This window comes from Schistosoma mansoni (assembly GCF_000237925.1).
Source record: "Schistosoma mansoni, WGS project CABG00000000 data, chromosome 3 unplaced supercontig 0192, strain Puerto Rico, whole genome shotgun sequence".
NCBI lineage: Eukaryota > Metazoa > Platyhelminthes > Trematoda > Strigeidida > Schistosomatidae > Schistosoma > Schistosoma mansoni.
Genome location: NW_017386013.1, coordinates 341,013 through 355,118, shown reverse-complemented (window position 1 = coordinate 355,118; position 14,106 = coordinate 341,013). Strand labels below are relative to the sequence as shown.

At 37.1% G+C, this 14,106-nt stretch overlaps 1 protein-coding gene across 1 annotated transcript; it reads right to left on the bottom strand.

The window, feature by feature from the left end:
* Positions 1–759: 759 nt before the first annotated feature.
* Smp_125960 (hypothetical protein) lies at positions 760–14,106 on the bottom strand (the record flags this gene model as incomplete). The annotated part of the gene is made up of 6 exons (XM_018791200.1): positions 760–1,124; positions 1,878–2,909; positions 5,223–5,769; positions 8,396–8,755; positions 9,551–13,673; positions 14,096–14,106. 5 exons carry the CDS (start codon positions 14,104–14,106, stop codon positions 1,891–1,893), a joined length of 6,060 nt encoding a protein of 2,019 aa, XP_018645612.1. The 3' UTR covers positions 760–1,124; positions 1,878–1,890.

The window sequence follows — 14,106 nt, the reverse complement described above, 5'->3', positions numbered from 1 at the left end:
TGGTGAAATAAATACGAAACATCACAAGTAAAAATGGAAACATTGTTATATATATATATATATATATATATGATGTAGAGGTTGTAAGCTTTGTTTGCGACAGTTAAAAATCTCACCAATAACAATTTTTCTTTGCGATAACAGGATGGAAATTACGTAAGTTTTATAAATTAGAGAAGGGACTATTTGGAATTATGTATCTATGTATGTACGTATGCATGCTGTTTTGGTCTGAATACTCTGAACGATAAAAAAGATACTAAAAAAATTGACTTCAATACGAAATACGATGCATTAATGTGAACTCTGTATGAATGAGAAGAGAGAAGGTGGATCAACAGGTAAAATTTTCAATCAAATACACGTTCACAATGTGGCTGAATGAATTACATACATGTATACTCAGATTTCACATTAATAATTAACATGTGGAATTGCCAGAAATGTAGCCACAACATTCAGTTATCTATAATGTATGCTGAAATATATTTTTAATAGATTATTAATAGTCTTAGTTATGAAATATACGTAATTGTTCATTAGATCATATTTACACAATGAAGAGAATCCAGAGCGAGAGAGAAAAAAACATCTGAAAAGTAGCCGTTGTTGCTGCCAGGTTGCGGAGATATAGTGTACAAGGAATGACACATGAGTTACAGTGTATGTGGCAAACAATTTTTACAGATTAAGTTAACAAGCATGAGTTAAATATTTTCATTTCTTTCTAGTATCAATGGAGACGGTAAGAGAAGGAGAACTGTTGTAAAACAAACAAAGTACAAAAAAGCGTGAATAAAATTATGTAAAATACTAGGATGATTATGTAAACAAAACATCAGGAAAATATATTGTAAAAATATCACTGAAATGATAATTCTGATGGACGAAAAGATACTGACGAAACAAAACAGTTCATTGAACAGTGTCAATTTTGAAGAAAGATGGAGTAAGATTTTCTATCTACAGAGTGTAGAATAATATACTTTGAAAGCAATATAGCATTTACGCTTCTTTGACAATGATGGAGTAATTAAGCGAAATTACGATAACATTGGAAAACGATTAAATGATACAATTCTTAATCGCGCAAAGAATTAGTCATATTTATATGGAATTGAATAAATTACATTTAACATAGAAAGTACTTCATACAACTTCAAAATGAACAATGAGAAGTCATAAAAGATGTATTCCAGATTTTATAGTGTTTTTATGATATGCCACTACATACCTTTAACAGTAAACTAAAATTCGCAATAATTTCAAACGCAATGAATGGTTATCTGTGACAGATAGGTGATAGAAGACAGATAAATTAGAAAATGTTTAAAACATCACTATAATTAGTAGTGCTTTTTCTCCTCACTTATTTCCTTACAAAACTTTGGAAACTATGATACTGTGTTGTGATGTAATAAAAAGAGGATAACGTGGTCATACAAAGTCACTGTTTCTAATTCAACCAGCGAGATTCCCCAACAGATGTTACCACATCTGGATATTAAATAGTAGTTAGATTAACAAAATTAACCTATAGCCGAATACCCTTACTACTGATATTTTATGTAACCTGAAAATAAATGAAGATTTTAAACATTCCAAATAATCAAAGCTAGTGAAAAGCAGGTTCAAGTACTGCTATTAGGCAATTTATATCATGCCAGTAGCTGATAAAATCCAGATATGCACAGAGTAGACTGTGATTATGAATTCTACCTAAACTATCAATGCTTCAACTTCAAAGAAACTTATAGTGGCAGTCTTTTTTACTTAAGGATGTAGAAAGGTAGGCTTTTAAGTTTCAAGGGAGATCATCGCTAAAAAATATAAACGGTAAATAAACGATTGGGTAAAATTATTTACAACAGGCTTACCTACGGTCTATATTTATACACTGTCTGCAACACCTAGTTTACTCAATGAATCCTGTTCGAAGCGTCTTTGAGCCTCTTGTTGTCGTTGATAATGTTGTTGAAGCTGTTGTAATCGAGAAGTCGGTCCTGGTGTTAAACGTAAAGTTGGTGGGAGAATAGGTGGAGGATTAGAGGAAGTTGGAGAGGAGTGAGGCTGAGAGCTGGTTGAAGTAGGGAAAACAGTATGAGATATTTTGAGAGATACACTGTCTGGAGGAGAACGGTGGTTGGAACTACTGACAGCTCGTTTACCTAGTTGCCAAGTTCCACGACTCTGGTGAGCCGGCTGATTCCAAAGTGGAGTCCCACTTCCAGAAGTGGAACTTGAAGTGCTAACAACAGTAGACATAGAAAACGACAAGTTATTTTCTGCAGCAAATGTTGTAACAACACCGGTGGCAGAGCGCGAGTCGTCACGTTCGAGTAGGCTTTTAAGTAACTGAGATGCTGGATTAGTTGCTAATACTGACTGGTTTGAGTTAGCAAGCGCTAAGGAAGTAGCACACAAATTGCGTCGAATTGGAATTGATGAACTATCATCAGCTAGGTTTGGTGTGCCAATGTCCATGATATAAGTTCTGCTAGTGGTTACTTCGCAAGGTAAAACAGTATTAGCACCAAGTGAACCAGGTCTATACATGCCAAAACTACTACTGGGTACTGAAAATCTACCCAAGTCTGCGGTGTTCGTACTGAACGGAGATATGCTGAATCCCGGTGCAGTCGGAAGCATGACTGGTCTATCTGATTTCGGTAAAATTTTCCTAAAAGAGTGGTACTTGTGAACAACCGTTCTTTTAGGTGGCCCTGAGCATACAGAAGCATTTGTAGAGGATTGGACAGTGGTCATAATAGGGATTCCACCCGAACCAGAAAAAATAGGAGATACGGAAGAAGAAATGAAGGGTTTGCCTGACAGTAAAAAGTGATCACCAACGCTATCATTCGTCGACGCTCGCGGTGTAGAAAGACCTTGACCAACAATACGACTACCTGAAAAGGAAAACGGTGTGATACAATGAGATCAGATCAGTCAATGTTGAATCTCGAATATGTGCGTTAGTTCATGTTACCATACCATATAAGCACAATATGGAATTGACAAGATATATGGCAAAAGAATCAAAGTAACGTAGTATCAATAACAATGAGAAAGACTAAGCATTGAGAATATGCTTCACAAAGACGCGGTGGGAACGTATGTACGAAGAAATGCTGGAATCCAAAATGAAGAGGAAGATAGAGAGTGAATGTACCTGTGCCACTGTAAATGATTCTGACCCATATCCTTTAAAGTCTCCAGCCATTGATCGCGATTATATCGTGAACCCCAACTAGGTAGTCTGCTGCTACCAGGCATAACTCACATCAACAATCATGGACTGATGCTATATATCGGTTTGGCAGTCCCTACCTTTTTACCAGCTTATTTATGCACCACCCAGACATACTCCCGTTGAGGTAGGTGGTGACTGAGCACATGTAAAGAGACAGTGAGATATTCAAAAGTAATACAAAAATCATCAACTAGAGGATATAACCTTTCCTGTTTATGAGGTTCGTAAATAATGTATCAATTCACGTGATGTTTTGCAAACCCGTTTGTGATTTGAATAAAAAATATTGCCACATTTATTGATAGAGAATTTTGTGTCAACACCTACACTGTATAATACATGAACAACAAACATAATTTCTTGTGTTAGTTTAGTTTACACTTCAATAAGGTTTAAAAAAACACTCTTATAGCTTCCTATCCAAACTACGAAACAAGATAAAGACTTGAAGATAAAACTGAGTAGTTTATGTCAACAAGTTTATTATTTAAACCCTACAGATAAAATTATTAGATATTTTGAAAAGTATTCACAGTGAAAGATAAAGAATCACACCATATATCCTGTACAACTAGTCATATACAGCACTTTTTGAACTGAGTAAGTAGATAATGTTATCAGACTAACTGTTATACCAGCCGTTTGGATATTTGTGATAAGATAACTACAATTAGGACTAGGAAATTTTCGTTTCATAGAAGAAAATCTTTGAACAACGATCAATTTGAGCTGAAAATAAGATAAGGGATATAGTCAGTTTCATGTTTTTCAGTTACAATCATTTAAATAGGTACGAAGAGATATTTTCCCTCTTACTTAAGAAACATGAGAATACGAACTACGTAGCACTGAACAACACAAGCTATACAGAAATACGTTCTTATTTAACATCTCTATAAAAAGTTTTCATCTAACCTAAAAGATATTTAATTCCTTAGTACACTATAACAAACCATGAACCGTCTGTAATGGAGTAGTTTTGCTCACAAAACTACTGATTGATTTGTTTCTTCTACACTATGTTCCGTACCCGACCTCGGCGTTGCTCACTTGATATATAACTTTAATAGGTTGTATTACTTAAATGGTCACGTTTTTAGGTCGTGTAACAGAAAAGAGTACACTGATACCCAGTATACATGACACATGACAGACTAAAATACACGTAACTGGAGTTAAATAGAGTAGTTCAAGAAATTTTAACAAAACTGGTGATGTGCCTAAACACACGCCATTCTCTACTGTTAAATGAGATATTATTGGGGATCATTCCTAAAGCATTATCGAACAACTTACAGATGCAAATAATTTAAATATCGGTTTGTTTGTTCAGAGCCTTTGTGGTTGATAGGAATAATCTGTTCCAACTTAGATCAGAGGGCCGTCACGTAAACTACGAGTGTCTAAAGATCCGGGTGCAGAAAAAGGTACCACCGGAAGGATGGATACCTCAAAGCTAAATAAAGGTGAGAAGTGAACATCCTGAAAAACTAATATAACCCACTTATCAAATACAGGTTTACGTACCAGGATTTAGGTCAAATTGTGTGACGATTGATGACACTAACCGATCGCCTAAACAAAGGTGAGCAAAGTCGGATTCGAAAGTGCCACTAGCCAGTAAGAATCCAAGTGCTTTAACCATCAGGATAAGTCACTTGAGGACTAGTGATTTAGGGACGCGATATCATCTGCACCATTAATGTAGGAGAAACTAGATATGTTGCCAGACTAAAATGGATAAAAGATGGACCAGTATCCCAGAAATCAACTTAAACTTGGAGTCAAACTGGGAATAAATATTACAATCTACAGGGATAACAACGAGATTTAAACTTCTTAAATACTGAACCATCTACAGATTCCAGTCTCTTAAATTCGGTGACCGAATAAAGTAGTTTTTGTTATTTGTATGCTCATTATTGAGCCAAATAGATTATACTACTGATCTACTAACTACTCAACTTACCTGTATTTTGGTCTGCTTCCGTAAAACAACGAACTGTAGCAGGTACTAAAGGATTAAAACACTGTGATGGCAATCTCAAGCTGCCAGTAAGTGTTGGATTAAAAGTAGGACGTCCAATCGGCCAATTTATGCGAGGTGCTCTCATTACTGTAGGATAGTGAGCAGTCATAAAAGGAAGACCTTCTGGTTCTGAAGATATAGTTGTTGGTACAGTAGATAGGGCGCTGTTGTCGAAAAAACGATTTGACGTTAACTTATGAGATGGTACAGAAGATTGAAATGAAGTAGCAACAGAAGGTTCATACATTTTCGTAACGTTTTTGAGCTCGAAATCTTCCATGTCATCATCGTCGTCATCATCTATTTCAAGTTTTGGGTTACTTTTATGAGCAGGGTCTTGATTTAAATGCACGGGGAATGGTCGAAATTCGGAGTTAAGCCCAGAGGTGTTTGACAGTACTGACGAGGTGTATTGAATGGACTGCTGAGATTGTTGAAGCTGGGAAGTTTGTGGGCACCGTGTGACAATTGCTTCTGATTCGAGTGGCTAAAAAAATCACAAATTTTCCGATTTTAAAACGCGGTCAAAACGGAATAAACTGATAAATAACGACAATAAGTTGTAAACAACCAACAAACTGGGAAGCAAATGAACGAAAAGACGCACCTTTCTAGAAGACTCCGTAAGATTTGACAACAGCTATTTTTGTTGATCATAAGAAGCTAGAGTAATAAAGACAGTCGTTAACAAGGCATGGAAAAGTTTAATCAGTACAACTACCAATATTCACTTGCGCACTTATATGCAGCAGCAACTACATATTGTAAATCTAAAAGGTCTTTATGTCAACCGTGACAACAGCTCCTATCGGGATGTTAAGCAGTTAGAATTGGCCATATTTATCGCGTTTAACAATGGACGTATGAATACTGAAATTCTGAATATAACAAAAAAACTGAAAATACTTTCGCCGCATTTTGATTCCGATTTAACTTAGAATCAGTAAAACATGAGATTTTGCTTGTGCATATTCCATAATGCATTAAAGGCGTTTCATTTAGTTAACGCGTTAAAAGTATACCGAGCAAAAATTAAACTGTGAAACTCGAAGACTTTAGGCTAATTCATCAAAGTATTTCATCTTGGTATAATATTATTTATTACACTGAATGACACTAAGAACTCAGAAAATACCCACTGAATACTTCTAGTCACCACTGTCATTCACACGAATTCTCTCAAATGGTAAAAGTGAGATCCATCAAGGGTTGTAAATGCACAAATGAAGTGATAGTAAAAGATTCATATTAAACACATCATACACCCATATGTTATGCTTCATTCACTTGAAATGAGAATGGTTGAATAAGTGAATAATTACAGTGTTCTGCATTAAAAAATGGGTGTATTGATCACTTTGTCGAAGCCTTTCGTGTGGATCCATTAGACATCGTACGGTAATTAATGCTTACGTTGTCTGATATTATACTAGCTATGTTTAGTAACCATTCGATCGAGAGGTACTATTACTTAGAAACCAATTTACGAAACATAATCCATAATGAACACTAGGTGATAAACAACGTATACCACCTGGAGTAACAGTAAGGACGAGTTCCTTTCAGAACACAAAAACTAACATACTAACATTAACATCCACGGCCAGGGAAGTCTCACTCACTGCCTTCTCGCAGTGGGTGTATTGTTTACGAAATTGAGAGGACGAAAAGCGAATGTCTAGGTTGGTGGATATGGAGGATCCACCTATGGGAGTGGGGAAAACCCGATTCCAAACTGATATGATGAGATGAAAAGTCGGAATTACATTCTTCTACTCATTATGAATTTTGTTCAACATTACTTCAGTTTTAATTCAATGTGATGAATACTCAGTGTAGTATTTTTGTATTACCGTATGACATTTTATTCTGTATAACATACGATATTCTTGTATTCAATTAACATGAACTATGCTCAGCATGATATGTAGCATATGATTTGTTATAACTCTAAGTATTTTTTCATATATGTGATTTTATCCTAATTATCAGTCAAAATGGACGTACAATCAATATATAAATGAGTGTATTTTCAACTAGGGTCGTCGTCGTGTTTCGGGGTTAATAGATCTTCACTTGTATCAGTCTTTGTGTTCTTACTCTCGCAGTGTGGGAACTGCAGTGGTTTCTCGCTTTACAAGTATACGTGATAAGTGATTCCGACATAACAATCAGCGACGACTAGATATAACAATTGGTGACGCAGTCATAACAGTCGACCACAAGTCAAAACACAAACCAATAGTGTACATAAGCCCTAGAACCTTGAGGGAACAAATGATGTATGAACCTATTGTTTGTCACAGTCTACCATGGGACTGCATCTCCTAACGTTGCTCCACTGCTTTGTGGACTAGACCTCTAGATCAAAGGTTTGGGGAGTGGTCCATTAGGAAAAACACCTGCTTCAGTTTGGGCACTCAGGCAGTATTCCGGCTCCCACACAAATCGAGTCACGAAGTGTGGCACATATATATTTGGTGCATCCTTGTACCAATGTTTATGTGTTTAAATAAATAAAAGATCTAATACAATAATTTGTAATGACTAGAAGTACATAATCTACAATTTGGGAGTCGATTGAAGTAGCGTTGAAGATTATGCTTAAGATAGAGTGAAAAAACCCCAACCTCAAAAATAGTCTAGGGAATAATCAGACTATGAAAACAATATGGTATTTGTGGTGAAGATGTAACAACTCATTATATAAAGCATAAAACCTTTGATATGTAGGACCAGTTGACTGATATGCTAATTGCCTAAATCCTATTATTTGCGACAACCAGAAGCCCCGAATTCCTACATTTTCTAAGTACTTGAATTCATTTTCTAAAGTGGGGCGGAAACATTAAATCGCCAGAAAAGTCAAACTTTTGGTTGTTTTCATGGAATCAATATTCAACAGTTTAGTAATCTATACAGAGGCGAATTTACATCTGATAGATGGATAGTATATGAAGTGAATGCAAATTACTTCTCTCGTAAATGATTCACAAATCATTTGAGAACATACATGTATAGACAGTAACATAAAATGAAGGCATAAGAAGAATTTTACTGCACGAGACGAGACAAGACAATAACAACAGACAAAAGTCTATAGGAATGCTTACCTGTGACTGATTTTGAGAACGAGCAGGTAGATATATAGGAGACTGGACCTGTGATGGTGTATGAGAAGAGCAGCGAGGAGATTTGGAGTCTCTTCGTTGAATTGGTCGCCCAACTTCATCATGAAGACGTTTCAGTTTGAGCAGTTGACTTGCACTAAGTGACGTAGCTGGTGTTTGGGAATCATCCATACCTAAAATAGGTTCTTCATCGTTGAAAGGATTTGCGGCAGTGAAAGTATAGGAACTGGCAGCACTGACTACGTTGTATGGAGCGCTACCTGAAGGGCACGTATCCGTACCGGATGTGACTACAGGATTCACACTTTTTATATCAGTTTCACTAGAAATCACATCTGACAACTAAAAAAAAAAAGACTAGTGATTCTGAAAACAACAGACGTAACCAGAAGAGTTTACAGCTATTGACTTGAGAAAAGGTCAAAATGAGAACTTGGACTACATCTACCCAATGAAAATAACTTACCCAAAAAAATTTTCAAATCGCACAATAATCAGTGCTGACTGAGAGAGCTAAAGTAACGAGTTGGTAGTGTTTTAAGTATACGAGTCCTAAAAAGTTAACATACGTTGCAGAATGTCTTTAAGTTATTTGAATCATGTTAATCTAACACAAGCTCCTACAAATTATCTCAACAATTAACCTTAAACCAATTATTAATCAAATAGTTCATTTATCCGGCTGCTCAGTGCATTATTAAGTACTATCTATATACTGTAGTATACTGTCTGACCGAATTAACCTGGAACTTTGTAGGAACTTTATGACAAGATCATGTAAATTTAACTAGCAATGAACTCGTTAGTAATAACACTACAATGTCCTTGCATTTCCAACCCTTACGATTATCGAAACGAATATGTGGAAGTTTACACTAGTCAGTAGATTATATATAGTAGATTCACCGCCCCCTAAATAATAGTACGTGTTTAGTGTAGTAGTCGGTAAAAAAAATCTAACGGATTGACTTACTCTAAGATTATAAATATATTAATCATCTCAAATATTTAACAAGATATTGAATGATGTTATGTGCTAAGAAAAATATATTCCATAGTTTATTAGTGTGCAATAAAATTATATTACGAAAAAACATGGTGAGCATGAGTATCTTAGATGAAACACACTTCACTTACGAAATCTTTTACACCCACTTCAGTTTCCGGCGTTTTAGTAATGGGATCATTAGCATCAGTTGGATTTGCTTTTGAGACATTCTGTTCACCGTAATTTTCACTGGTAACACGTTCGACAGTTACAGACCCTGACAAGTGATCTCTAGGTAAATCTCCGTGATTAGTAGTCTCAACTGATGCACTTGCTTCCGGTTGATTGAGAGTGTCATGAAGTGTAGCTGCGATATCGGAATTCTGCATCTTTACTTTGGTTACAGTCTGTGGATCAGTTATAACTGAAGGTATAACAGCTAAAGGAGGGACGCTTATTTTTGATTGCTCAGTAGTTGATACAGGATTTTGTACGATGCTTAACGATGTTACAGTAGCTTGTAAACGTCTGAGATGAGTTGCTGAAGAATAAATGGGTACTGACTGAGCGTCATGGAAAAGGAGGGTTGGTGCACATGAGTTTAGGCCAACTGAACTGCTTGATGTCGAACATGATACAGCGCTAACGATAGAATTAGTCACCAAAGTACTCGTCAGAGAGTTGGTAGACGTGACTGGTATGCTAACACTCGGACCACCTAGTGGATTAGTAGGTAGAGCAGGAATTCTCTTGCGATTAAGTATTTTCGGTATGGTGAGACTACCAGTATAAACCTTGCGAATAACTTTGCGCGGACTATGACGACGAAATGGCAGGTTTTGAACAGCACCAACAATATAAAAGTTAGCTTCACGTTTTGAAACTCCATGACTGGAATTATTTGAGTTAGTATTTGAAGAGTTACTGATATGAATAGTCGAAGACTCTTGAGAAGTCACGTTAATGTGTTCGTCGTCCTTTACTGACGAAATGCGAGACAAGATTGTTGAGCGTTTATGTACATCTGTATTACTAGTTATATAGCTAAGTTCGGGTGGTAGACAAGAGCGATGAGTTTCTATCTTAGTCGAGCCAGAAGATGAGTTGACTTGCAGATGCCGAAGTGAAGCTTTATCAAGGGGTCCGAAAACAGAATAGTAATGTCCTGGTTTACTATCAGCACTATACAGAACATGATGACTGACTTTCCTGCTGACACTCAATTTTTCAAAGTGTTTATACCGGAGCGTTCCAGACTCCTCACAATCAGAATGGAACTCTCGTACATAATTTGCTGAGCGATGAACAAGTAAACCCGAATCACTTTGATATCCAACAAGCAACGAAGAATCACTTGAGTCTTTATAATGATGGAACTTACTTATATGACGTGAATGTGATAAATAAGAATGTCGTGAGGCTAAACAAGAAATTCGCCTTGAACGATTGTGACTTTTGACTTTTTTCCAGGCATTCTGATCGCAGACCGACAGAGAGCGACAGATTGAGGCTCTATCATGAGAATCTAACTTTGAGCGGAATAATGAATTAGGACACCGTGTACGTCTTGTACCTGCTTCACTTTCAGAAGAGAAAGTAAGGACAATGTTATATTCAGCATCGTTATTAGCATTTTGTCGAAGAGCAAGAGACTGTATAAAAAAACCTGTACGGCTCATACGTTGTGTAAGAATATTCAATTCCTCTGCATGAAGTTGTTTAATATGGATTTCATCATCATTTTGCGACACACTACAATTAAGTCCAAGGACTAAACGATCAAGGAGAGTGAGTTGGCACATCCTATCTGGTCGTCGAGGGATGCGATGACGAGACGCATGACTATGATTAGGCTCTGGCAATACGATTCGGCGGCTGCTAAACTTAGAACTTGTATGGATGCGCCGAGAACTTAATGAACGCTCGGACTTTCGTAATGAACGAGATTCTAAACCGCTATGGCAACAGTAACTTGATCCTGTTCGTTCGGAATGTCCAATTTCAGGACGGTGATGGTACCATCTTGCTTGGCGAAAAGACCTTCCATAAGCATCTACAATGCCAGACTTGGATGTTGAAGATGATGCAGAAGAATCATCACGCAAATATGTCTTGTCTGAATACCAATTGTCCCGTCTATGGGAAGTCAAAAAGCGCTCATTAGGACGTTTTCTCTGGAATGTGATTGCACGGCGTTTTTTGCGACGTCTTTCGAGACGTCGATCACCAGATAATTGTATAGACTTATTATAATTTATATTGAACCTTTCAACATCGTTAGGATTATTAATTTGGAGATGAACCCTGTTTTCTGGTTTTAGTTGTATTTGGTTTCCCATGTCTGTTTTGTGAATATCACAAGAATCTTCCAGACTATCCTGTTCGAGATTATAAGGACTATTATCGAGTGACCTTATGGGTGAAAAGTTACCAACATTTTCCATGCGACCTTTTGAATTAAAACTTGATTGGCGTTGGCGACGCTGAAGGCTGTTACTGAGACCTGTGACTTCATTCTGCTTACTTGAAGAGACATAACAAAACTTCCAATCAATATGGTGACTTACGTCTGGATGGCGACTAGTTCTAGATGATATAGAAACATTCATTTTAGGAGTACGATGTGCAGACCGACCTGCTCTTGAGTCCAGACACAATTCATCTACATATCCAGTACTTTGGGATCTAATAGGAGTAATCTGAAGGCTACTCTGGACATGTGATTTAGCTCGAATGAGCTTCTTAGCAGCAGTCAACCTTGCTGCTGACACAGTCGTCGGACGTGTAGATTGGTGTCGAGTTTTTTCATTATTGTGAATACCATCAAGTGAGATGAGACCATCAATGTGAGAACGATGACTACTTTGAGATATCATGTCAGAGTATCGTCGTGGACGAGGATTAGGACGTAAACGACCCATCAAGTTTCGACTCAACTGCTTACTTCGATCCTCTCGTCGTCTGCGCCATACTTCACAAACACCTGGGCGCAAGAGGCCACTCATTGCTAGAAACAAATCTTTCGAAGCGAGGTCATCATTTAATTTGTCTTCTTTGCAAATGGAGTCGAAAATTCTTTCAACAGAAAGAGAATCGAAGCTCATTACAAATTGATTTTCATCTACCTTGCCAGGAGGGGTAGTAGGTTTTTGACGACCTTTTCTTATACGTTTGACAGGCAACTTTACAAAACCATATTCATTTACTTCATTTAATACTTCTTGGAGAACATCATCAGTGGCACCGAAACGAAGTTGAAAGGGTGAAGCTGTACATGATGTGCGCACTAGATCAATACTTGAAAACCTCCGTTCTTTAGTGATTTCTGGATATGAGTGATGTGAATCCTGAGGTAAATAAACTGACTCCTGGATTTCATCTTGAATGACTTCCTTGATTTCAGATTTTATGGGAGCACTGGCTTTAGAAACTAGTGCAGAACAAAGTTTAAGAGGAGGTCTTCCACGTCGTCGTTTCGCTGGTAAAGGTAAATTAGCAGGGATTTCACTATCTTCTTTTTTAACGTCTGATTTGTTGTCATGAGATATGTAGTTACCTCCATTTGGTTTATCCGGCTTTAATGTACTTTCCGGATACACACAGTCAATAACAGAAGTATTGTGTAGTGGAGAATCACATTTCTTGGAGAAGTAACTTTGAACAGTGGTCTCGCTAGATATGAAGTCTACTGATTTCCTAGCCGAATTAGCTCCGGTGTCACAAATAGACCTAGGAAGACCTCTAGAGAATCGTGGACGTCCTCTTTTGACTCCCCTACTAAATGGCCTACCAGGTGGATTACTAGTGTTAAGTTTTGGCTCGACCTCATTACCAGGTTTCGATATGTCAAACTTAGATTCATCTTCCACTTTTATTTTGCTTATACGGGATCTCAGAGTTGAACTGTGATTGATCGAAGTAAATGAGTCACAACCTTTACTTTTTGTTCGCGTAGCATACACGGTATGCACTAGAGGATCAGATGAAAAACTGCAAGTTTTGGATTCCAAGCGTACCGTACAGTGCAGACGACTATTTTCACAAAGACCCCGACTACCGCGCTTACGAATTCTTGGTCTTCCCAGGTTGACCCCTACACGAGTTCGTGTACCTTCAGATGACCAACGAGTCCTTGGTTGACTCCGTAAAAATAAGGTACTGGTACGACCTCGTCTTGAACCAGAGCACTTAAGATCAACAACACTTTTATGTTTGGTAAATTTTGGGCCCAGTCCTAGCGATGATACAATAGATCTCTTCTGACCTCGGTTTCTGAAACAAAATAATAAAGGGGAATAGTTAGACTAATGTACACTGGAACAAAATATTCGTTACCAGTTTTTATTCTTTAAAGTGGTCTGGGCATTCAAATGGAAATATTTAGTAACCGCAGAATATGCTATACAAAGCTTAAGCGGTTATTTTGTAAATTATTTTATTTTGGGGTCAATGTACAGTCGCAACTTGACAGACAAACTTGTTCCATCCAGCGGCGGCAACGTGAAATAATGATTTGAAGCATTTTTTTTAATTTAAACTTATTTCGATTTAAGGTATATAAACACAATTGTGGAAACCTCATAAATATGAATACATTGAAATAGGCAAGAATGTCTTGTTAGTTTTAAAAACCTTGGAACGAAGCGTATTAAAATGAAACAGAAGTAATAACACCATAAAAGGCAAATACTCACCTTGTCCGCAT